Source organism: Corylus avellana, chromosome ca2, assembly GCF_901000735.1.
Source record: "Corylus avellana chromosome ca2, CavTom2PMs-1.0".
NCBI lineage: Eukaryota > Viridiplantae > Streptophyta > Magnoliopsida > Fagales > Betulaceae > Corylus > Corylus avellana.
In genome coordinates, this window is record NC_081542.1 from 8,565,432 (window position 1) to 8,592,103 (window position 26,672).

At 38.3% G+C, this 26,672-nt stretch overlaps 1 protein-coding gene across 4 annotated transcripts in view; it reads right to left on the reverse strand.

Annotated features, from left to right (window-relative positions):
• Window positions 1–6,893: 6,893 nt before the first annotated feature.
• Window positions 6,894–26,672, reverse strand: part of LOC132170686 (diphthine--ammonia ligase) — a 29,501-nt gene continuing 9,722 nt past the window's right edge. For 2 of the 4 annotated variants that reach the window (XM_059581759.1, XM_059581761.1), the window contains 10 exons: window positions 22,683–22,762; window positions 16,953–17,178; window positions 16,831–16,863; window positions 15,935–16,017; window positions 15,769–15,841; window positions 15,051–15,396; window positions 14,604–14,935; window positions 10,537–10,874; window positions 7,689–8,046; window positions 6,894–7,301 (listed from right to left, as the gene is read on the reverse strand). In XM_059581759.1, coding sequence (XP_059437742.1) covers window positions 7,086–7,301; window positions 7,689–8,046; window positions 10,537–10,874; window positions 14,604–14,935; window positions 15,051–15,396; window positions 15,769–15,841; window positions 15,935–16,017; window positions 16,831–16,863; window positions 16,953–17,178; window positions 22,683–22,762 — 2,085 coding nt within the window. In that variant the 3' untranslated portion in view covers window positions 6,894–7,085. Of the gene's footprint in view, window positions 7,302–7,688; window positions 8,047–10,536; window positions 10,875–14,603; window positions 14,936–15,050; window positions 15,397–15,768; window positions 15,842–15,934; window positions 16,018–16,830; window positions 16,864–16,952; window positions 17,179–22,654; window positions 22,763–26,672 lie in introns of all 4 variants that reach the window. The other 2 variants (XM_059581760.1, XM_059581762.1) reach the window with 1 other exon arrangement.

Consider the following 26,672-nt stretch of genomic DNA (forward strand, 5'->3'; position numbering starts at 1 on the left):
ACTTGGAGATGATAGGTGGGTCCAATCAGTGGAATGTAAGTTTTTCTAGAGAGGCTCATGATTGGGAGGTGGAAGTCTTTACCTCTTTCTTCCAGATGTTGCATGAAGCTAGGGTGAGTCGAGGGTCTGAAGATAGATTATGGTGGACACCCTCCAAAAGAGGTTTTTTCACGGTCAAGTCTCTCTTTTTCTCTTTGGCTTGTTCGGAAGGGAGGAGGTTTCCATGGAAGAGTGTGTGGCGGACACAGGCTCCTCCAAGGGCAGCTTTCTTTGCTTGGTCAGCGGCTTGGGGCAAAATTCTGACCTTAGATAACCTCAGGAAGCGACATGTGATTGTTGTGAACAGATGTTGTATGTGCAAGAAGAGCGAGGAGACGGTGGATCATCTTCTTCTGCATTGTGAGGTTGCGTCTACTCTATGGAGTGCCTTTTTTGGTCCCTTTGGGTTATCGTGGGTGATGCCTGGTAGGGTCATCGAGTTGCTGGCTTGTTGGTGGTCTTCAGGTAGGGGGGGGAGTGCTGCGGTCTGGAAGATGGTGCCTACTTTTTTTTTTTTGGTGCTTATGGAGAGAGAAATAATAGGTGTTTCGAGGACTTGGAGAGGTCCTTTGAGGACATTTTATCCTATTGTTTCCATACTTTGTATCTTTGGACTATAGCGTTTGTCTTTCCAGTGTCGTTTAGCTTTGATGATTTCCTTGTACGTTTTTCCCCTTCTAGTTAGGTGATCTTCTTTGTATACTCCCAGTGTACTTTGGGGCGCCTTCTTTTAATAAAGTCTGCTGATTACTTATCAAAAAAAAAAATCCAACTCTTTTTTTTTTTGTTAAGCATTTTTTTAGAGAAATTAATACTATAAAAAATAACTCCAAGTTGAAGAGGAGTAAAAATTAGAAAATAAGTATTTAGACAAAAGCACATGATCACCATACCTCACATAAATATAGCAAAACCATCCTACTAACAAGATCCCTTACTAGAACAAAAAATACACTAAGGTTACCTTTGGTACGCTAAAAATGTTGATTACCTACAAAAAAAAAAAAAAAAAAGGTATTACTAGGAATACAAGAAGTTAGAATGAAATGATCATTCATATTCATTCATTTGGTAACAACACAATAATGAACAAATTTTCTAATTGTAATGGAATCAGATTTCAACTGATTTTTCTAAAATATCCTCATTTTTATAAATAATATCTTAAAAAAAAAATCAATTTGTATTCGAAGTCTTCCTCAAGGGTGGCCGACCACTACCTTGTAGGTGGTCAATGAGAACAAAGGCCCACCGAAGACGATGGCAAATAGTGGCTGATGACAACGATAGACAGTGGTCGGTGACAATAGAAGGCATCTGGAGACAATAGTGCCAATGATGGTGGAAGGTCGTCTGAGACGGTGGAAAATGGTGGCTAGTGACGATGAAGAGCTGCTGAAGACGACGGAGAATGATGGCCGATGACGAAGGAGGGCCTCCGGAGACAACAACAAATGGTGGCTGATGACGGCAGAAGGCTTTTGGAGACGACAATAGTTGATGATGACTGAGGGGCGGATGGTGGCCGGTGATGAAGAGTCACTAGAGACATTGACGGATGGTGGCTGGTGATGGTATAGGGTTGTCAAAGATCATGGTTGACGATGACGATAGAGGGCCGCCAATGATGGCAATGAACAGTGGTCAGTGACAGTGAAGAACCTCTAGAGATGGCGATAGACAGTAGTCGGTGACTGCAAAGGGCCCAAATACAATGACAGATGGTGGCCAATGACGGCGGAAGGTCAATGAAGACAACTACGGGCGATGGCTAGTGATTGCGAAAGACACTCGTGCATCAAAATTGCAAAAATGTCATGTTGGGGAGTGCATTTAAAAAAATGATGGTTTGAAAATGTGAAAAAATTAAGTTTTCTCTCGGTAGCTATGAGATGCATTTTTTAAAATATTGCATAATTTTAAAGGTTGTACTGTAATTTTACAAACTACTTAACCATGTTTTAAAAAATTACATTTTCATTAACTAGGTTTTGAAATCTCTACTTTTCAAACAACACATTTTAAAATTTGTTGGGTGATTCTCTTATTTTTTTCACCTCTCAAGGTAGAGAAAAGCTTCGTTAATTTGTTCCTATAGAAAGTTGAGAATGTAGGGGGCAAAGGATTTTAAGGCATGAAGCATGGAGCTTATAACAATCTCCTAAGGCTTGTAACATTTCCTCCTTTTGTCTTTTAGTTTTATTTTGAGACAAAGCAAGTGTGAAGAGGGATTGGTAGATTGTGGGGTTGATTGTTGGTGTACACTAGTTGAGCCTCTCCACCTACTACTTTATACAAGCTTTATCAAATGATTTTGTTGGTGCTTCATTATTTATATGCAACCACTATTTTGTTGCTTGAAGAAAGTGTAGTTTGTCGGATTCAAGAATTAATTACAAGAAAAAATCATTCTTGTGTTTTATTTTTTATTTTTTATTTTATTCTGCTGGTGCTTAATGATCCCCATGCAAGCATTAGTATATATGTTGCTTGAAGGAAGTGTAGTTTGTTGGAAAGCAGTATTGTAAGAAATGATCAATCATTGTACTTCTTCTTTTTATTTAATATTGTATGAAGGCTTCTTTCTTAAATTGACTGTCTCTAGTAATCTATTATTGCAATTTAGACAGTAAATATAAGACAGTTTTTATGAAATTTATCTACCTCAATAATTGTGCAAGCTGCTCGAAATCTACTCAGACAAATAAACCTTAAAAAAATTATCTCATATTACAATTAAAATTACTATCCATCATAATAATAAAATTTTCTAGACCTCTATCTAATCTTTTATCTTTTTACCATGCATACAATTAAGAAGATAGTTAGAAATCCACAAAAATTTTAAGAAATAAAAATAAAAAGTTGTTGATCTAGTCTTCTAAGAAGAAGAACCAATCAACAGCCATGATTTCCAAGTTTAGTTGCTTGGTACGTGAGAGTCAATGACAACAAGAGGTCACCTACTTTGACTTTCAACGGTCTATAAGGGGGCTAGATATTTTCCATTTTGTTGACCCAAAAGAATGATGGAAAATGCCATTTATATCCGTTGCTTAATCCACGTTTGCCTTTACACGTCACGTCAATAAATTTTAGGCGTGACATGCGGTTTGATGAAATTAGTTTGGACGCTATAATAGACCGTCATACACAACACGCGGTATGCGTGGCACGCTAGCGTAAATTATTATTATTATTATTTTTTTATTTTTTAATACTGCCGTGTCACGCACGCCAGCGTATTGTTTAGCTTCACCCATAATATTAAAGAGTAAAAATTGGGTCCTAGGTTGTCAAAAAAAAAATAAATAATAATAATAAGGGTTAAATTCACTTTACAATTCGAATTCCAATGTTTAAAAATTTGTAATGTAACCCTCCTAATATTTCAAAAATTTTCAATTTAGACCCTCCGTTATTAATTTCTGTCTAATTGGACGGAAATCATCTCACGTGTGTCTCACGTGGGATTTTGATGCCCTCTATTTCAATTTTGCCCTTATTAAAACCTATGAAATTACGTAATTACCTTCAATTTTATAGGTTTTAATGAGAGTAATTACATAATTTTATAAGTTTTCATAAGGATAAAATTGGAATAGAAGGCAATTAAAATTCCACATGAAATACACATGGGATGATTTCCGTCCAATTAGATAGAAATTATTAAATTAGTAACGGAGGGTCTGAGGTTGCGCATCCCCTAGGATCGTGGTACACCCCCTTGCACATTAATGTAATATCCTAGACCCCTAGTTGTTCGACTAGGTTCAACTATGAGTGTCTCACTTAACCTAAGAATAACCATATCTTGTTTAAACGAAACACATCATGTTCAAATGAGATCAAATCTTAGTCATTGAGAAAAATTCTGGTGTGTGACACGTGGCTTTTGACGTGGCAAATTACATGCTCGTTTTAACAAAAATTTTCTTAGTCATTATGGAAACTTTTGGCATGTGATCTTTCTAACACGCAACAATCCAATCACATTCGAATGAAACCATTCTGGTGCGAATGAAATGTTACAGCTTTCACATGTGGCAGTAAATCAGGCATAAATTTTGCTACAAGTATCATAATCGCGCATATGACCCTAATCCAGAAAACTTGCTTCAGTAATCTATCACAAATTCAATGATAATTTTAAAGCCACATCAGTTTTGAAAAAACACAAAAAGAACATATAGAAAACTTCTAGCATTACTCGTTAGCGTATTGTTGTAATTTCAAAATTCGAGAAGCATGGATGTTAGGGTTAAGGCTTACTTTTAGGGCTGATAAAGCTCTAACTTTGGCCCAAGATAATGCACTAGGACAAGGAATCCACTTGGAAGCTGTGGCTACACAAAACTAAGGAGTCCGAGGAAAGAGTCTTCATAATTCTAGTACAAGAATGTTGCATGTTGAATTAAAAGATTGCCAAACTTTTCTTAGCATTAAGAACCAAAACAACTCCCCTCTTTTTCTTCTTTTACCTTTTTTTTTTGTTCTTAAATTATGTTTTTTCCAATTTTTTAAAAACAAATCCATCCTTTTTCTTGCCTGTTTATTGGATTTTGTAAAGCTTTGTGGACCATTGCTGAGGGCCATATGATTTGGTAGCTAATGAGATTTGAATATATGAAGGTAATCTGTCCCTTTTTGGCTCTCAACTACCATGTTCTATGTGGGCTACCCCTTTTGCTTACCTCTCAGACATCCATTGCCCTCTTCCACTGTCTAATAGTGTCTATGGCCCTCTTGCCCACGTGGCCATGGCTCACAAAAGTACAACCTTTTGTTTTTGCTTTCTCAGAATGAAAGCCCCAACACTCCTGTCACCTTGGTTTGCTAGAAAAAGAAGATGAATAAGAAAGAAAAAAAAAAAAAAAAAAGTCTAAAACCTTGGCAAATGGCTCTTTGGTCTCTATCTCTCTCCACAAAGCTCGTCTTTTTGTAATTTCTTCTAGTACAATGCCCTTATCAAATATGTGAGGCCAATCTCTCTCTCTCTCTCTCTCTAGAGAGGTTCAAAGGAAAGCGTCACCATTGATCATAAAATTAGGATTGATTATTGATATGAAGTGATGGCTATCCTTACATCTGAGGGAACAACTGGTGGATTCTCTAAACAATATACACTATCTCAACTTTTTGCACTTTTATTCCATGATGTCAAAAGTACTATGTACTATCATGACGTTTTATTTGTTTATTTATTAATTATTTTTTATTTAAGAAAGGTAATGTAGGGCCTTTCTTAGGGTTTTTTTTATTTTTTTATTTTTTTGATATTGGGAAAGTGGTATAGGAATAATAATAATAAAAAAAAGGTGGGCTTTCCAGTAAGTGATCCAAAATAAAAATTACAGTGCAAAAAATATAATCAAATAGTAAATAATTGGTCAAAAATTGACCCAATCCTCTCAATAGGGAGCCGCTTAAAGTGATAAAAGCACTAAAACAAAGGTCGTAGGCAGAGGCATGACCGTCGTGAGACTCTTCAACCCTACCTGAACTCTCACTGCAAGTGATGCGGACATGAACATGACCCTCGAGATACCCTTCAACCTTAACCCGAAATAGCTCACCACTAGGAGACTACATCAACCGTCGAGAAGTAGCCAAAATAGGAAAGGTACTGACAAAATCCGAAGTAGGAACCAATGAAAAGAGAGTACTATCTTTGATAGCACAAGTCTCTACGACAAGAACAAAACATAGCAAGCAGGACATGGAGACTAAAACCCATAAAACTCAATAAAAATAGCAGCAAATAACATAAATGAAAAGACAATAACAACATAATTAAAATGGAAAACGCAAAATAACAGCAAAAGACCCAACAAACAATAGCGTCTTTGAAGCAAGGATAGCGGTTGGAGCAAACTAACTAGCGTGTGAGACCCACACGATAGCGCTTGGCCGACAAAATAGGACGTGGAGGCCAGCGACTGGAAGCTGGTGAGCACAGTGGGCTAGCACTTTGGAGAGTGGGAATGATGGAGGAAGCTAGATCTAATTTTGAAAAATCCGGATCTAAAACCCAACCAATTCTAGTATGATGAGGCAATTTAGCATTTAAAATCGCAATTTAATCTTTAAAATTGTGTACTTTTAAAAACATACCCATTGTCTGCAATTTGAAAACACAAATTTTTTATGTTTTCAAATCACAATTCTATAAAAACACTCCCAAACGATATATTTTCTGCAATTTTGTTTAAAATCACACTTTTGGTTTGCAAAATCGTAATGTCATACGCACACTTAGTCTTTCTTGGGGGATAGGTAACGTACTATTATGAAAATGAGATATAAATTTAGGAGACAGAGTTCACATGTACAGTGATACATATCCTATTTAGAATAACTCCAGATATTTGAAATAGTTTGACATGACCCTTATTGAAAAACCTTAATATTTCATGTCATGAACTCTTCGACCAATTATAAAGATAACAAGAAAGAAATCACAAAAAGCCAAAAAAAAGAGATAGATGGGGATCTAATCTTGACCTTTATTAGTTGTTTTACAAATTATATGAGCTGAAAATCATAAGACACAGTTATTGTCGGCAGGGAAAACACATTTCTGTCATTGCAAGACACTGGCCCTATGAAAATTACATATAACCACCCCTAACAGCATTAATGGCCCAAGTCTGGGGAGGGCAGGAGCCTATACTTTAAATTGTACCTTAGATGATCGTGACAACATGGGGGGACAAATAAAACAATTCTTATTTGTGATAATATCTACTGTTTTCTCAGGGAAGAAAAAGAAAATCTCAAATTTCACAGCATAAAAAAAATAAAAAAACTAAAAACAATAAGAAAAAACGAAATTTAGTGAGATTGGCACAAAGTTGTGGCAACTATAAAGCAATCCATTACTGTTAACTTATAATGTAACAAATGAATCATAACTTCAAGCATTCCCTACATAATAATACTATGAATTTACATTAAAGAGGAATTTCAACAGAAGCCGTAACCTATATTCCTCATGAATTATAAACAGCCAAAAAACAAAAAAAATTGGGGTGAATCAAGCAGGCTCATGCTTTCTGGGCAAAAAGTTCACAGGTTATTATATCATCCATGGATGTGGCAGACCTCCCAGCACCCAAGACAGGAACAAGGTTAAAGATGGGCTCTTCACCAATTTTTACTCTCTGACCCATTTCAGCTAATTCATTGAATGCATTGGTTAACATGAGGGAGAGTGCCTCCACAGGCACTCCAAGGCTTGTTGGGAAGTAAAACCTCAAATTCTGCAAAAGAATACACTTGGTAAAGCAAAACCTCATATCTACAAGTCAACCATTTCATAACAGGATCCTACAAAGTTTCTGGGTCACTTCTATTCAACCGGAGAGAACCAATCTTTTACCAAATGAATATGAAACTAAAAACCATCCTATGTTTTTTTGAAGGAAGAGAGAAGAAGAGGAAGGGGGGAAGGAAAGTTTAGCAGTAAGAATTTGAAAATATCAAACAGCAGAAATAGTTTCAGAAACTAAAGCTGGACTTTATAAATCGAACGTAATCAGAATCTTAGGACCAACTTACCAAAAATCCCCAATCACCTCTCCCCCCACCCTCCCAAAAAAAAAGGGCAACTTAAAATGGAAGATTTAGGTTCTGGCATAAAAACTGACCTGAGTGTCATCCCAAGAGAAATTATTCTGCATATAAAGTTTATCAAGAAGATAAATGCAAAATCTTGACACTCTTTCCATTTGCTCCTCATGGAATGAATTTTGATAATCCCGGTTGTCCTGATCACCACCTAGAGACTCGGAACATATCTTCAAAACATCTTCACTTGTGATACACAAAATAACAGCAAAGATCTTTCCATGAACAACACATTTCTGGAAGCAAGAATCATGCCAGTGTGCATGCTGAAAACCCCAATAACTAGGCATCCGTACGCAAGAAAGTTCTTGTACAGTTCCAGTTGTCACATCTGCATCCTCCGGGACATAAAGAATGGGCTTTATTTCTACAAGTGCCCTGCAATAATAAAAATAAAAAGAGGTAACCAGAATTCAATTGTCTTCTAATATCGACCCACTACAAGTGCTCCCCAAATTACAGAGAAGCAAAGAAGATTGCTGTGTTCAATGCATAAATTATAATCACATGTACATTCTTATGTAGACCATAGACCCTTCAGAGCACAAGATCTAAAATCTTGATACAAATTAATACTGTATAAACCTCAAAAAAATAAAAATAAAAACCTTCTAAGCAGCTAGAATATTAAGTGAACGATTTAATTCACCATTTTCATCGGCTTAAGCTTTTGGAAAAATGGTAATTTTAAATAATATTAAAGCAGTACTTATGAATTTGAACTGACTCTGTAATTTACCTCCAATTACAGTTAACTATTTTATGTGTTGTGGCTTACTTGTTAAGAAGATTAAACCTACATGTAAACGGGAATGCTATAATATTAATTAAATGATTAAATTTATATTTTTCGATCAGCCTAAGTTTTTGGAAGAAGTAGTGATTTAATAATAATGGCCTTCGGGTGGTGGTTTGAACTTTTAAGTGGTTTTAACATATCCTACATGAGATAAGTTTTAATTAGTCACTATATATGGATTTCTAGCAATTTAATGAGCGACAATAAAATCTTTCAACCCCCCACCCCTCTCCGCCAGAAGAAAACACCCCTTCCCCCTTTTGGGGCAGGCTATTGTTACATATTAATTAGTTCCATGAGGATAGGCTTCAAAGTGAGGTCTCTACTCTAGACAATGAGGTTTTACCATGTCAATGAGGCTTTACCACGGTACCAACTATGCTATTGGCATGTTCATCACCTAGCAAAGGACATTTTAAGAATACTTATGAAATCCTGAAAGTAGAATTAATACTACTTAATGTGTATGTCAGTAATTGCCACTGTACAAAGTACCAACGTGCAATAAATAGATTTTTTTTTTAAAATGAAAAACACGCAATAAATAGATCTTAATTACCAAAGCCAACTTTTTGGCCAGGAGGCAACTAAGCCATGAGGTAAACAGAATTAATAACTCATCATAAAAGGCTTATAATAATACTGGCAAAATAGAAGTAATTTATTCATGTTGCCAGTAAACTTGTTGAATAAATTAGTTATATAAACTCATTTTTTTTATTGCTATAAGCCTAATTAACTAAAGAACATTGAGTAGCTATTGCTTAGTAAAAAGTTGAATTACGTAAAAAATTAGGACTCTAAGCAGCATCCAGTCTAGTACTACCTGGGCCCCTCTTGCCACAGAATAGAGGCAGGTTGCCCAAGTTTGCTTGGGTGCTTTCACAGGCAACAATTCACTTATGCTGGTTTACAACCAACAGCAGATACTGAAACCAACATATTAAGTCAACTGATTCGATCTTGTCCAACTGTCAAAGATGAATACCATAAACATGGGAACGGGCATGTTAGGAAAAATTTAGAGGATGACCTTAACTTCAATGAAATAAAGGACACGGACATGGTTCCCTCTTAAAAAGGACTGTGTTAACGTACAAGACGACAATACCTCATAAAACCCCAAACTGATGCATAAAGTTCCACAAAGATCATTTTATCCATATCGCAAGAACCATGTTCAGAACTGATGCAGACAATTACGCACCTGGTTTAACCCAAAAGTTGTATAGACAAGATTCCTGATACAAAGGACCAGCAGATACAAAACAACCAGCTAACCCATAATAGACCTTTTTCAAACAGCCCATTGAAACTCCTAACTGACCCAGGACGTTGCAAAGACTTCATATCAAGAAGGTCCACAACCATAGCAGGTATTACTGATGCTTATGGCTTTAACCATTCTTTCAAAGAATTTTCTTTTCTCTTGTTGGCTAGACTATCTTTGTTTGGCTTTAAAGAAGTTGGTCCACTACATTATCGAGACACAATAGCTTCACTCTAAAGCATTAGTGATTAGCATTTTATGACAATTTGATCAAATCTAACTTTGTGAAGCTTTGATCAACTCAAGGGACTTCAATGATCAAATTTGAAAATTTAGATATCTGCATGCACTGATCAAACAGGGATCCCTCAAGACCAAAGAGGAAACGGTACCAACCAAGGTAAGAAGCATAGACTCCCTCAAATTGCCTACAAAGAATATGGAAAATCATACTATGTGATGTGTGTATCTCTAGAAGGAAACCACATCCAGCATCAGATATAAAATTTACTGGATTCTTCTCAATATTGCATAAATTCAACCAAAATTTTAAAATAATATTTAAAACTTTTGGAACATACCGAATGCCTCTTGGATTAAAGTAATGGATACACCTCGAATATTAGAGTATGCCTTTCTTTAGCACAGAATAGGGATATAATTGTGAATGACAAGGTTGGACAAAAAGATCTAAAAGGGTAACCCCACCAATTGTCATATGATCAATGTATGTGTAGTCCACATCCATAGGCATACCTATGCTTTCTAGGCAAATGCTAGGGCAATATACAATAAATACCTCTTTGGCAGATCAGGCACAAGGACATAAAGAAAAATCGGATCAGGAACTTTAACAATGCTTCCTTTGTCTAACTGAAAGAGCCTCATTTGCTTAAGGAAAGTGTCCTGCTTGTCCTGAATTCTGTGCCTCTCGGATGATGGTACATATGTCGAACAGTAAACAACAAAAAGAAGGGCAGAGGTAGATATTGAACAGTTGAAGCATGTTGCTACTGCTTCACTGTTTTCCAGTGCTTTTTCCAGCTCAGCAGTGGCGCCTCCACTGCAGAGAGTCATTGTTGGAGGGTCAAGCCCCAACTGCCCAGCCATGTGAAGTATCTCCTTATACAAGGTCGCCTGAAAACAAAATTAAAAATTGGCCAAATGGCAGTTAAAACATGCGACGAACATATGGTGTACGAGTGTCATGCATGGTGGTAATAGGAAATGCAAAAGATTATATTCATTAATATCCCAGGATTATAGATATTGTTCCTATACTAGCAACAAACCATCTCATTCAAAAGCAAGTATTTTTGAACATTATGGGGAAAAAAAAGCCCATAGGATATGGGAAATCTCCATCCTCCCCATCACTCAACATTGACTCCAAATACAGATCAAAACCAACAGGCCGCCTATGGGATTGAACCAAACCTGTCTCCTCCCAATCCCCCTTGTCAACTGCCAACAAAGACTAAGCAATAGACAAAATCTGGGCCACAATATAGGAGCTCAACTTGAGGAAGCCTCGTTGGAGAAAATCCCTTGCCAGAGTGGATTTCCACATAGCACCACTCACAGTCGCCAAAACATGGGAAGTCACCAGCAGGGACTGGGCTACAGACTCAACCTACGGTGAAGAAAGACCTAAAACTAAAGGCGCAACTGGCGGAGCACTCAACACACCACTGCCTCGGCGATCAAGCTCTCATCCATCTTCAAAAATTTGTTTCCTTCAACTTTCGAATGTATCTCTTTAAAGGCTTGGGTTCCCGCAGAATCGGAGCTGCCACAACCACTGTCAACACAGAATCAATAGCTCAGGCCCCTTCAACCAACAACTCCAGTAAGCTAACTTGGGACTCAGCAATCTCCGACGAAGCCTGGGCTGCTTCCGACGAAACAACTGACCCTAGAGGGAGCATCAAAGAGCCGACAGTGTCACCTGAGCACGCCAGACCACACCCATTGTTCACCAGAATCAGAACCAACTCTGACGAGGTGTACTTTACAGACTGCAAAGACATGATAACATCAGAGGTCACCAGAAATACCCAAAAGACCGGACATCAGCCCCCACAAAGACCGGCGGCATCCCATCCAAACCCTCCTCCAGTGTCCTCTTCGGCGGACCTGAGTTGGGCTGGGGATCCGTACCCGGTGAACCAGGACCCACATCCAAGCCCACCATGGATGCAAGCTTCCTCTTAGAATCCAAACCCAACTTGGATTTGGATTTAAACAAAGATATGGGCCTAGGCTTATATTTATAGACCCAGACATTCCGCCCAACATAGGTGGGCTTGCAGGTCAGCCCACAATTTGGAGACCAGTCCAACTCCTCCAACCCTACTAGAAGATTCTGCACAACCCTCCCCACCTCAATCTTCAGCTACGTACTCCTTTCCTTCCACTCCCAAAAAGGTTTTATCTTCTTCCTTTTTCCAGAACATCTGCCAACCCCTTCAAGTTCAGCATCGAAAAGGCAAGGCCAATTACCTAGATCAGAGAGCTCCTCACCATGCTGAAAATCCGCCCCATAATCTGCATCACTTACGACACACTCAATGTTGCCTCACACAGGACCACAGTTGAGTTTCAAAAATATTACCCAACGTATTACATCGAAGGACTGCTCTTTACCCAGTGGTTCACCATCAAGTACTGTCGCTGATTCTTCCAACGCTGAATTCCTGACCTCCGCTCACAACACCGCTGCATACAACGGCACACCAACACCCGCCTCAGGCTTGACCATCAACCCAAACTTCTTCCCCACCAAAGAGTAGACGACGAAGCAGCCTTGGCTTCAAGAAAAGCCACCGCCTCATAAAAATTGTTTTTGTTAAGTTGGAAGGAACTAACTATGAGACTCAATTACTTATCAAAGAGAAAATAATGACAAGATTTTTCATCTTATCAAAAATAATATATATACACACAAAGAAGGATTGTATTACCCAAACAAAAAGAGCTGAAATATGACAAAATTTTCTATCTAATCAAAACTATATATATTGTTTGTGTATGTCTGAGGCAAGCAAGTGGGCAGGTGGTCTTGTACATGTGTATGAAGAAGGATTGTATTACACACACACAAAAAAAGAAAGAGCTGAAAATCTCATAAAACTTGTTTCTGTTAAGTTGGAAGCAACTAATAATGAGACTCAATTACTTATCAAAGAAAAAATAATGATGATATTTTTTATCATATAAAAAATAAATGTGTGTGAATATATATAGGCTTCTAATGCTCTTAACCCTAATACCAGTTGGACTCTATTGGCTTTGATTACTAAGCTTAAACTAAAAACTTACCAAAACCCACATATTAAAAACAAAATCAATAACACAATAAAGCCCAAAATTCTTCTAATGGACCAAAAGTATAGCCCATCCCAAAACTTGATAATTATAAAATAAATAAATTAAATTAAATTAAATAAAACACGATTTTTTTTCTAAGTTGTAAAAAAAATAAAAATACCCCTAACTCCCAAAATCTGAATAAAACTATATTAGAATCATTGCTATCTGCATCATTCTCTTCTAGTTGGAGAAAATTCGACCTCAATCTTTAGAGTAGTAAAATCATTGATTTCTTGAATTGCATCCTCGTCATTAGATAAAATGTTGAATATAAATTTTCATACTCTTTGTCGTTTGAGGCAGCAATGATGATAGTTATATATCCATCACTCCAGTTGAACCATTTTTTAGGTATGCCAAAATCAATATTGTGAAATATCTATGTAGGAAATATGGCCTTCTGATGGTATGCAACATAAATCCGGAATGTGATTCCTCCTTGTCCCTTATATTCTTTGTGTTTGCCTTACATCCTTTCAACTCAATTTCTTCAACTATATCAACAGTTCTCATCTGTCATGACTCAGAGAAGGTGCTAGTCACATTTACACATTTACTCCAAAGGACTAATCAAAGTTAAAACTGAAGTTCCCTAGAGTCACTTATATGGCCCAAACTCAACTAATAAGAAACCAATGTGGAATTTAGCATCCATGTAACACCTTCAAAATCCACCCACCAATGTGGGACCTAACTTTCTAGAGTGTCACTCTCCCCTACTCAATATCCAGATACTTTCCAGACATTCTCACCGGGCTCACGTCATACTACAATGTCACAGTGCCACATGATGTTACAAGGTTGCCTTTAATATCATTTGACACAGTTAAGGAAAAACGCTAGCCACATCTGCAGTATACTCCAAAAAAAATAGCCAAAATTACAATTGGAGTTACTTGAAATTACTTATATAGTCCAGTTTCACTTAGTAAGGAACTATTCTAAGACTTAGCAACCAAGTAACACCTTCACAATCATTCCACCCAAAATGAGACTTTACTTTCTGGGGCATTACAGTCTCTCCCACTAAAGCCCTTGACATCCTTATCATGATCAACGTCAAATGGCAGTGCCCATTGTCACATGGTATTATTAGGTTGGCTCTCATACCATTTGTCATGACCCTGTGAAAATATCAGTCAAATATGCACTACACCCCAAAAGAACTAATCAAAGTTATATTTGGAGTTCCTTATATAGTCCAATTTCACCTAGTAAAAAACTAATATCGGACTTAAAACCCATATAACACCAACGCAATCCTTCCAACCAATGTGTTTGGCTACTAAATTAAAATATATATATATATTGTATAACATTTAATTAAAATAAAACCTTCTCCTTGCTGCATATATCAATCACCTAACCAAATATATATAACCAAAAAGAAGTTCAAAGGAACTACTTGGCAAACTGAACCTAGCATACATGAGATGATTATCTTATGCTGATAAATAATTGATTAATGAAAAGTGAAAATTGTATATAATTTACCTGACTATATGGTCCAATGCAACTAGGTGCCCAACATGAAATACTTTGAACATGCAGTACCCTTTTACTCTGGTCATTGGCCACCAAAACTTCAATGTACGCACTTCCGAAACCCACTTGCAATAATGGTAGTTCAATGGTACTGCGGGATGGAACACCAAAAGGGCACTTCTCCTGTGTTATATATCTCACATATGTCTCATTTACTATACTAAACTTATTCATATCAGCGATATATAAATGAATATAGACGACATTCTCCCAACCAAAACCATATCCCACAAGCTTTAGTTCAATCTTCCTTAAAACAGCCTCCAAATCCTCATGCAAACCTACCAATCGAAAATAGTGCAAAACAGTTGAGCATGGTAATTGTATGAACTGAAACAAGAACAAAAGATGCAATGACTATGGGGGAGGAATAACCCTGAAAAATCATCATTCTACCTGCTGAAGTTTCACAGGAATCTTGCAACCAGCAACAAATAGAAAATGTATTATGATTTTTTGTTCTTGAGATGTGAAGTCTACGTTCTGCAACTTCATCTAACTTGGTGACTTCAGCAGCAGACTGGCATGTGGCTTCAGGCCTACGTAGACAGTCTCCTTGCACTTCAAATACAAAACCCACTTTCTCCTTACAAATCTCAGAGGTTTTGTCAATGCCACTTGAAGAACAAGACTCTGCCTTGTTTTCTAGATGAAAAGCCAAGGGATGAAGAATTCCAACAGGAGCTACGGCTTCAGAAGAGTGCATTACAATTTTAAATCCATCAAGCACAATTCGGCAATTCTGTGAATTCATAATAGTATATGGTCGTGAATAAAAAAAATAGCACAATAACAATTAATAAAATTTAATTTTGAAAGAAAAACAATAACCATAAATTTAGTAAAATACTACAAGTGACCTTGACAATAACAACATCCACGGTAAACATTTTCCTTAGCAAATTTGAGATTATGGAGCAGTAAGAGCCATAAATCCCAATGAACAAATAAGAGTAACAATGAATAAAACATAATCGCAGAGCTCCAACTTATTTTTGACATACTATAAGCCTTGTTATGAACAGTTGGGGGAATGGGTGTCAAAAGGCAACATTGGGCGGGTGACTAAATCAAAATTCTTAAAAACCAAAAAGATTCAAGGAGTGAAACTTACGAGAAAAAGTGGGCAATCAAGTGTCAATGTCTCATATTCCCCTCCTTCACCACATACATTAATCCCATACAACCTGTGAAATGATGGCAGAATGAACAAACCACTTGCACTTCACTCAAAACAAAGCTAATAAAAAAGTAACTGAAAAAGAAAAAACTTGACTTACTCTTTCAACTTATGTAGATAGGACTTCAAGAACCCTATATCTTTGCCCAAGTGCTTTCTAGGGTCCAACCCCATCGCTGCAACCTATGAAATTGAAAGAGTATTGGACTCCAATCTACAAGCCATCCGTGTGAATATGAATAGATGATTCGCTTGATATGCATTGAGTCAACAGCATATGGTGACAAATGGTTTTTCCTAATTCTATATCTTACGCTATATAGTGAAATCCGACAGAGATTAGCTGATTCGCATTACAATATATGCTGACTATTCGGAAAACTAAAACATGGATCTGATCTTTACTTAGATGTTACATTGAGACCATGACTTCAGTCATTAGCAAATATCATACAATTAGACACCATCACTTCAATTATTAGCAAATGTGCCAATCTAAGAATATGTAACTTCCAACAGGGTGAAAGTCGCTAATATCTTCTCATCCAAATCCCATTTGCATGGCTGATGCTCAATCACAAGGTGCAATAGGTCACAAAAACTAGGTTTAAACTAAAAAATATGGCCACAATCATAGAAGATTATGAATGTTGGTAGTCAATCCAAAGTGGAAGTATACCAACCCATGATTAGATGATAGGACTGATAAAATGAAAAGAAAAAAATTTATATGCTTAGTAGTGGTGTGACTTAATTACATAAGAGGAAGAAAAGATGCATTGAAATATTTGCATAATTATCTGAAAATATCAATGTCAAATCCTGTCCTTGATTAGGTTTCGAATGAAGTGCTCATAAGGAAAAATCAAACTAGCAACACCTCATTACAGAAAGCCCAAGTAAAATACATCCATTTGATAAGGACACAGAAATAAGTTGCAAAATTTGCATAAGAACAAACAAAAACAAGAGTGCAAGTCGAACCAGAAACCATACCTTTACTGTGATAGCCACAATCCCATTTGTCATCTAGTTGGGGCCAAAAGAAATACAGCTCATTAGACAAAATTATTTAGATATTGACTGGTTGCCATTCTTAATGTTAATACACAGTTTACCATTTCTTGAAGGAGCAACGACTGATCTTGTTTCCACAAATATGCCAGAGAAACAAGCCCTAACCTTGAACAAACACTTTCCACTCGCAACCTTTGATAGTCAGATGCAATAGCGCCAGAAGATACTGCTGTGACGGAAGGTATCTGTCTTTTTACTTCATTTAACAAAATAAACATATCTTCAACTTCATCACCCGGAGTCATTCTATAGCCAAGCTTCTGATGCCTAATCGATCCATAAAACCACTGAAAGTGAGACTACACATTTAATGCGTAAACTAACTATAGAAATTTCAAGTAGCAATGAGAGAGACTCCTGCCTAGAACCTAGCCATATTACAACACAGGACTTTCATAGAAATCTGTTTCATTTTAATAAATGAGTGCCTCCTCGGGATCTCTTCTCTCTTTTGGTTTTCCTTTTCCTTTCTGTTTTTGTATTTTCGGATGAGCATGCCTCCATGGAATATGATGGGTGACCTTAGCACAAGTCTACCTCAAATTTAGATTTAACTTTCCCATGCTATAAAAAGTCGACTTTGCAGTCCTGCTGCTTAGTATTTATGGAATTTATGGAAGCTTAAAGGTTTAGAACAAAGCTCAAGCAAACTACATAACAGATTCATGCAGCTGTGCTCCAATCAATGTCTAGGCTGGCAATGATGGTGAGATAATTGCAAACAGCAACCATATCCACCACAGCATTCTTGCACAAATAAGACTCAGAAATAAAGCTCCAATTACACTACTACTTTGTGACTTGAAAACATGTAGTTAACTAAAACCCGAGAAAGGGCAAATAAGTAACCAAATACAGTCTTTACCGTGCTTAACTTTTCATCACCAATCAAGACCATTTCTCATATTCCAAGACTCAATAATCTCATAGGTGATCTTACACTGCTTGTAAACAATGTTTTCACTTATTAAGCCCTAAAACAATTTAAAATTAAAATACAATATGGCAAATCCAGATTCAAATATTTGCTTTTTTCAACATATGCAACCTCCTGAGCAACTCAATCGTGAACATAGAAGATGTGACCAGGATAATATCACCATTACATTGGCTAGAAATGGCAACTGACCATAACACAAAAGTCACACTCTTTCTCTGGTGGGGTTTTCTCAAGCCGAGGTCCTTTGTGGTTTGGGGTTGCTCTCCTCCAGCAGGTTCTCATCCCCCAAAGTTGCCAGATGTTTCTGACTCTTCTTCGGCACTGGTTACTGATCATGGGGAAGGGGAGGATGGGGAGTTTCCTTACCCTGTGGGAAATTTCCCCCCTGCCATACCTTTGGATTGGGCTTCCTTATGTGTTAAGGACCTTTGTCCTGTTGTGGGGATTCGTGAAGGGCAAGAGGATCCGATTGTGGCTCTCCTAACAGCCATTGAAGAGGATCATTATAGGGAGGCTTGCTCTAATTCTAAGGTAGAAGGGAGCTTTTGAACCTAGAATGCTCTATAAACTATGATTCTTTTTTTTTTTTTTTGATAAGTCTATAAACTATGATTCTAGGCATGGGAAAGGCAAGGCTCACGTTTTTTAGCAGGGAGCGCCTTGGGTTTTCGGGTTTTTAGGGCTTTTGGTGTTCTGTGGAGTTTCTTGGTTGGGTTTTGGCTGGCGTTAAGTGCTTCTTGTTGAATACTGCTTGTGTACCTAGCGGTGCCTTGCGCGTTTTAATAAAATTTTCCATTACCTATAAGAAAAAGAGTCACACTGGCCAAGAAGAGAGGAAGCGCACTACGAGGGATCAAATCTTTACAACTGACTGGTTTTATGAGCCAAGTGCCAAAGACAAGAAAGAAGAAAAGCTCATGATGACTGCTTCAACAACAATTGCAAAGTTAAACACGAAAAATTTTCCAATGCAAGGATGAAACTGTTGTTCAAATTTGGTGTGGGCACACATGACAATTATCTTTGTCATATACTAATACAGTGCAGGCCCAGTAATAAAATGACAAAAATATAGAGTAGAACACGAAACCAATAACATATAAACATGATTGAGATGAAGGATTATCCAATATTTAGGCAGGCTTATATGCTACCAAGGCAAGTACTGTTTCCTTTTTTCTTATCCCTTTTTTTCTTTTTCTTTTTTTTGATTTTGATAAATCAATGATTTATTGAAAAGCGCAGAGGGGTACAATCCTAGTACAAAGGAAGTATACAAATAAAGGCCCCACTAAAGGCAGAAAGAAGAACATAAAGATAAAAATTGAGACCTTTTTTTCTATAAACCAGCCTTCAAGAGGTTCCTCCTCCAAGTTAAACTTGCACCTAAGCCATATGACGCTCCTAAGCACCCACATATACTTATCTCCCACTATAATCAAATCGTTATAAAAGTTTAAGCAATAACAAACCTCTTGTATCTTTATCTTAGAAGAAAGGTAAATGAATGGTGGAAATTGAAATCTCACCAAGGTAGACAATACAGTGGTGGCTGTGGTGGCATTACTTGCAAAGGTGCATATTAATAAATATCGCTTTCAAAATTGTTCTCTTCTATCACTTATCAAAAAAATAAAAATTGTTCTCTTCTATAAGTTACAGGAATTCTTTTGAAAAGAGGAGGGTTCTTTGGTACTTGATTATGTACAAAAGTTCTCCGAAAAATAACAATCAAAACTCAACTGTACATTAAAATCTAAATGAGGAGAAACATGGCTATAGCCAAAAGCAAGCATTCATTCATATAATGATCTAAGGAACCAAGATTTGAGATAAAGCATAGCAAGCTCTAGGCCATTAAAAGCCCAATTATTCCATTCACTCCAAATAGTCTACACAAGGCAAAGAGGAGTAGCATTCCAGACCACTATGATTATACCACCCAAACAATCCTTTCCAACAGAACAACACATAAACCCAGAATGAGGCAAAGGCAAAAGACCACAATTCTCTAACAACACATCAACCCAGATTCATGCAGTTGTGCTCCAACAAATTATATCCTCGTCTCCATACCTTACTTTTTGGAGTACAATAACTCAAAAAATCGGGCAACCACGTCCACCTCCCAATCATGCACCGGTCGAGTAACCAAAATATTCCAATGGATGTTACCATTGTGAAACTGCATATTCTCCTCCACCCACACACTTACCACATGCACTAGTGAACAACACCGGAAAGAGGACCTTCAAAGGTAGTTCCCCACACCACATATAATGCCAAAACAACACTTTGGAACCATTTCCTACTTCATAACACACATGATGCGCAAAACCAGTCCACCCCCTCCTATATATTTCAACACACCCACTCCATAAGGTCCCCCTACCTCCTTGGAACACCAATCACCCCTCATAAGTTGCTTGTTCTTCTGCTTTGAAGCGTTTCAAGTTTGGGGATTCATCTGACTATATCAGAGTTGGTCCCTGTTGGCAATGTCATTAAAGTGGAAGTTTTGCCTAGCATCTTGGGTTGTAGGATTTCTTCTCTTCCTATGACATATCTAGGCTTTCCATTGGAAGCTTTGTTTAAAGATAAATCTATATGAGATGGCATTATTGAGAAGATAGAACGTTGTTTGGTGTGGGGAAATTTCTTTGAAGCAGACTTTCCTGTCCCTATTCAGTATTGCTAGATATAAAGAAGCTTGGGTGAAGGATAACTTCACTTGGAGGAATGGGGTTGTGAAGTGGAATGTCATTTTTATGCGACCAGTCCAGGATTGGGAGATGGACATGGTTTCCTCCTCCTTTGTACGGTTATACTCTTACAAGATTTCCATGGGTACTAGGGATCGCATTTGTTGGTCCTTGTCTAAGAAGGGTAAGTTCGAGGTTAAGTCGCTCTTCAAGGCCTTGTCCAACTTTGATCATGAGGTGTTTCCTTGGAAGAGTATTTGGCGCACCAAGGTGCCTCTCCGAGTGGCTTTTTTCGGGTGGACCACTGCCCTAGGCAAAATCTTGACTCACGATAATTTGCGGAAGAGGAACCTTGTAGTAGTGGAGTGGTGTTGTATGTGCAAGAAGACAGGAGAATCAGTCGATCATCTTCTTCTCCACTGTGAGATCGCAAGTGTTCTTTGGAACTCCATTTTTAGTCGGTTTGGGTTGCATTGGGTCATGCCTTGCAGGGTAAGGGACTTGTTCGATTGCCGGTGGTCGGGAGGACGTTCTCGAAGTGCGGTAGTATGGAAGATGATCCCTCTTTGTCTTAAATGAAAGAAATGCTAGATGTTTTGAGAACTCCACTAGGACTGTAGAGAAAATTTCTCATCTTTTCTATTTTACTCTCTACTCTTGGACGGCTGCTTGGCTTGCTCCTTTAGAGATTAGTTTTTCTGATTTCCTTTTTCATTTCTCTCCTTCGTAGGCGCTCTCTTTATACTTCTCGTGTATGTGGTTGCGCCCCTCTGCGCTTTGCTTTATATCATTATTACTTATCAAAAAAAAAAGAACATTGTTTGGCTGGATGGAAGAGGATTTAATTGTCTAAGGGTGGGAGGGTTACCTCGATTAAAAGTACTTTATCTAATCTAAATACTTCTTGACTCTTTTTCCCCTTCCAATTAGTGTTGCCAACCGCATAAAGAAGTTGCAATGGGACTTTTTGTGGGGTTGTACCGGTGAAGAGTTCAAATTCCATTTGATTAGCTAGTCTAAGATTTGTTCTCCAATCTAAGAAGGTGGGTTGGGGGTCCGTAATTTACTTTTGTTCAATTGAACTCTTTTGGGGAAGTGGTTTAGTTCATGAAACAAAGGCTTACTACAATGTCCTTGTTCCCCACGATAGCACTCATTTCCCTTGGAGGAGCATTTGATTGGTGTTGTATATGTAAAGGAGTGGGGAGTTAGTGGACCACCTTTTACTCCATTGTGAGATGGTTAGTGCCCTATGGAATACCATTTTCAGACCGGTTATGCCGAATCAAGTAGTAGACATTTTCGCCCTTTTATGCAACTATCCATGTAACTTTCCAAATTACTCTTAGAATTGAATTCACCTTCTTTCAAATCTGAATTTGACTTTTTTTCAAATTTGAACTTAATTTGTTTCATTAAAATGCGGGTCATTTGCACACTTTCATCTAGCATGGGATGGAGGGAGTACATTTTAATTTGCTTGCATAAGATACATATGCTATATATAATATAACATAAAAAAATTATAAAGATATTTCAAACCTAGTAGAACCTTCACACTTAGGGAATTGTTTGGAGAGAAGCACTATTATCTTGTTGCTACACGATGAGAAGCCTTGAAGAGACAAAAGTAATGGGGAAAATTTTTATGATATTCTGTTGTTTTCTACTTTTAGTTTAGGAAAATATACGGTGACACATTGGTTATAGCAATTATATGAATGAGAAATTAAAATAAGAAAATCGCTAGTATAACTTATGAATGATAGGATTGTTGACTTTACTTCAGCTGAGTAATTTAAGACTTCATAAAGACAAACAGTAATTTTAAAAAGAACTATATTTATAAGTATTTACAGAATGGGGTTTGCAGGCCATATGAATAGCCTCTTTGAAACTCTCTTATGAAGGCAAACATACTACAAGATTTTTCAAACCTCTAGGAAAGCCATGCCCACCCCCACCCCCCAAACCCGAATTCTATACATGGCTCCACCACAGAAGCCTTGCATTTATGGCATTACAAATAAAGATCACTTTCCAAATCCCGTGAGAAGAATAGATTGTTTTAAATTGCCCAACATCAGATAATTGATTTTACCAAAGAAATCCAAGCTTAAAAGGCTTGCCTTGGAGATCCTTGTATTCTTCGTCTGAACAATGGTACTCCCATGCATTCTGCATAGCTGACAATAATTTGGTGCCCAACCTGATCAAAGCATTCAACAGTACCAATCAAGAAGTAAACAAACCGAAATAATAAGAAACATTTATGTGCATTCGATCAACACAAAACTTGTATTTCTTATGCATTACAATAACTAAAAAAAAAATAGAACAGAAAAATGAAACACTTGCAGCAAAGGCATAAACACGCAAACATGTGTGGCATACACATACATGTATTTCGTATTGTCATGCAAGAGTTTGTCATGGGCTCAACGCTTACTTCTATACATAGTTTTCAAAGCAGTGGCATCCACACAATTTTGAAATCATTGAGGCATATTAAAGCAATACTGAGCAGCTTTCTCTGAAACCCAGTAAACTACCTCAACAAGGGGTATAATTTTGAAAGCTAGGAAGATGGTGACTGAAAACTGCAGAAGCTCAATGAAACCATAAGATACAAAATCAAATTTCAAATACAATCACAGAGAAATATTGTATTTAATCACTAATGAGTTTCGTAAATACTTGCATATATTATATGACTGAGCGATTAAGCACCATGTGCCACACTGCTCAAGTCCAAGCAACACATTCTCAATCTTTCCTCCTCTCATAGTAATTTAAACATTTTTCACTTTACTGGTTACGAGAAACATGGATTATAATGATAAAAGGAAACGGGGGTTTTATTGAGGGGTTTCAGGTCGGGCATATTACTACGTCTCATCTTTTGTTTGCGGACGATACTTTGATTTTTTGTAATGCTAGGCCTGCCCAGCTTCGGTATTTGAGGAGTGTGTTTCTGTTGTTTGAAGCTGCTTCCGGGTTAAAAGTTAATTTGGCCAAGTCGGAGATTATTCCAGTGGGGGATGTGGTCCAAGTGGACAGGTTAGCTGAGATTATGGGGTGTGGGGTTGCTTCATTGCCTGTTAGGTACCTTGGTTTGCCGTTAGGGGCCTCTTGCAAGGCTACACATATTTGGGATGAAGTTATTGAGAAGATAGAACGTCGGTTGGCCGGGTGGAAAAGATCTTATCTGTCTAAAGGGGGGAGAATAACCCTTATCAAGAGTACTCTCGTCAATTTGCCGACGTACTATTTGTCACTCTTTCCCATTCCAGGTAGTGTTGCAATGAGGATCGAGAAGTTGCAGCGGGACTTTTTATGGGGAGGTCTAGGCGATGAGTTCAAGTTCCACCTGGTGGGGTGGGCGAAGGTTTGCACTCCGATGAAGGAGGGAGGTTTGGGTATCAGGAACATTAGGGTCTTCAATCGCGCCCTCTTAGGGAAGTGGTTGTGGCGTTATGGGTTAGAAAGAGATTCTTGGTGGAGGGCTGTAGTGAATGCGAAATTTGGTAGTCTTTGGGGAGGGTGGTGTTCCTTGGAGCCGGGGGGTCCTCTGGGGGTGGGGTTATGGAAGAACATTAGGATGGGGTGGGCCAATTTCCAAAGGTTTACTCGATTTCAGGTTGGGGAGGGGTCTAAGGTGCGCTTTTGGCACGATCTGTGGTGTGGTGATTTGGCTCTTAAGCATGCCTTTCCAGGTTTATTTAGCATTGCCTGCGCTAAGGATGCTTCAGTGGCGGAGCATCTGGAGGTGTTGGGAGGCACTAACCAGTGGAATGTGAGCTTTTCTAGAGAAGCGCATGATTGGGAGGTGGAGGTGTTGGCTTCTTTTTTCCAGGTGTTACATGCTACTCAAGTGAGGCGAGGGTGTGAAGATAGGTTGTGGTGGAATTCTTCCAAAAGAGGCCGATTCAAGGTCAAGCTCTTGTACGCCGCCTTGGCGAGTCCTGTTGGGGGAGGATTTCCGTGGAAGAGTGTGTGGCGTACCCAAGCTCCTCTGAGGGCGAGTTTTTTTGTGTGGTCGGCGGCGTTGGGAAAAATTTTGACCTTGGACAATCTTAGAAAGCGACGGGTGATTGTGACAAATAGGTGTTGTATGTGCAAGAAGTCCGAGGAGACGGTGGATCATCTTCTCCTTCATTGCGAGGTAGCTTATACTTTGTGGTGCACCTTTTTCGGTCGGTTTGGGTTGTCTTGGGTGATGCCGAAGAGGGTTTCGGATTTTCTCGCTTGTTGGTGGTCTTCGGGGAGGAGGGAGAGTGCCGCGGTGTGGAAAATGGTGCCTACGTGTTTTTTTTGGTGTCTATGGAGGGAAAGAAATAATAGGTGCTTTGAAGATGTGGAGGGGACTTGGGAAGACATTTTAGCCTCTTGCTTTCAAACTTTGTATCTTTGGACCGTTGCGCATGTCTCTCCTGTTTCGATTAGTTTTGATGATTTTCTTCTTCGTTTTTCTCCTTCTAGTTAGGTGATCCTATTGTATACTCCCAGTGTACCTTGGGGCGCCTATACGCTTTTTAATAAAACTTCTTATTACTTATCAAAAAAAAATGATAAAAGGAAAAATGGATGTCATTGATTGACTCAAATTAAATAGTAAAGTCTACGCACAATACTTCCAACTCTGTATATCTCCAACAAAATAATTTAAAACATCTGGATATGGTAAAAAATTAGATATTGGGGAGAAAAATATAAAGCTATGTAATGCACATATGCAATGCACCATATACACATGAAAAATGGGAACTCTTCCCACACACAAACACAGACAAAGAAAAAGATTATCAAGATTTCGCCTGTGATTCTTTCCTTTCTTTTTTTCCTTTTCTTTTTTGAGAGAGAGAGAGAGAGAGAGGGAGACTTTCATGCATCACCCAACCTCTTCATGCTCTTTTCCTAGAAAGTAAATTCATTATATACATAAAAGTATTTCCCCAAAAAGTAATCCTTTGTTTTCTGGGTTTAGGGAAGTGCAGATTTTCAAGAACGGGAATCTTCTGATATGCTGGGAATCATTTATGATAATCATCCACATCTAAAACGTATCTTAATGCTGGAAAGTTGAATAGGATGGCCTTTACATAAGGATTATATTTTTGATAAGTAATAATGCATTAAGAGCGCAGAGGGGCGCAACCCTAGTACACAGGAAGTATACAAAGGAGCGACTAAGAAGGGGAGAAAGAAGAAGAGAACAAAAAGAGAAAATCAGGAAAATCAATCACTAAAGGAGCAAGCCATCCTGCTGTCCATGAGAATAAAGTGTACAAAAAGAAGTGAATAAGATCCTCTAGGTTCCTCGACAAATCCTCGAAGCATCTCACATTCCTTTCCTTCCAAAGACACCATAGAAGACACAAGGGAGCCATCTTCCAAACCACCGCACTACTAGATCTACCTCCCGCCCACCAACTGGCAAACATCTCCATGACGCTTCTAGGCATAACCCAACTCAAGTTAAAGCGAGAGAAGATGACCTCCCACAACTTGCGCGCGACCCCACAATGAAGGAAGAGATGGTCCACAGACTCCCCATCCACCTCACACATGCAACAACGATTAACCACAACAATACCTCTCTTCCGAACATTATCCAGAGTGAGAGATTTCCGAAGAGCGGCCGACCAAGCAAAAAACGCCACTCGCAAAGGAGCCTTAGTACGCCAAATCCTTCTCCAAGGGAACTGATTAGGCTCCTTAAGGGCAAGCCTCTTGTAGAAAGTGCGGACCTCAAACTTCCCTTTCCTTGAAGGAATCCACCACATACGGTCAACCCCTTCCCCCCGGATCGAAGACGAATACAAGAGTGAGAAGAAAGAGGCTAAGGCCAACTCCTCCCAATCATGGATACTACGGGTAAAAGTAACGTTCCAGTGCACCATCCCATTTACACACTCCCGAATATCCGCAATGGAGGCATCCTTGTTGCGGGCTATATTAAAAAGGCCCGGAAAAGCATCTTTGAGGGGCGTCTCGCCACACCAACAATCCTCCCAAAATTTGACCTTCCCCCCCAAACCGGGAACTAATCTGAAGTGGCACCGAAACGACCTCCAAACCCCACAAATGAATTTCCATAGCCCCACCCCATGCGTTCC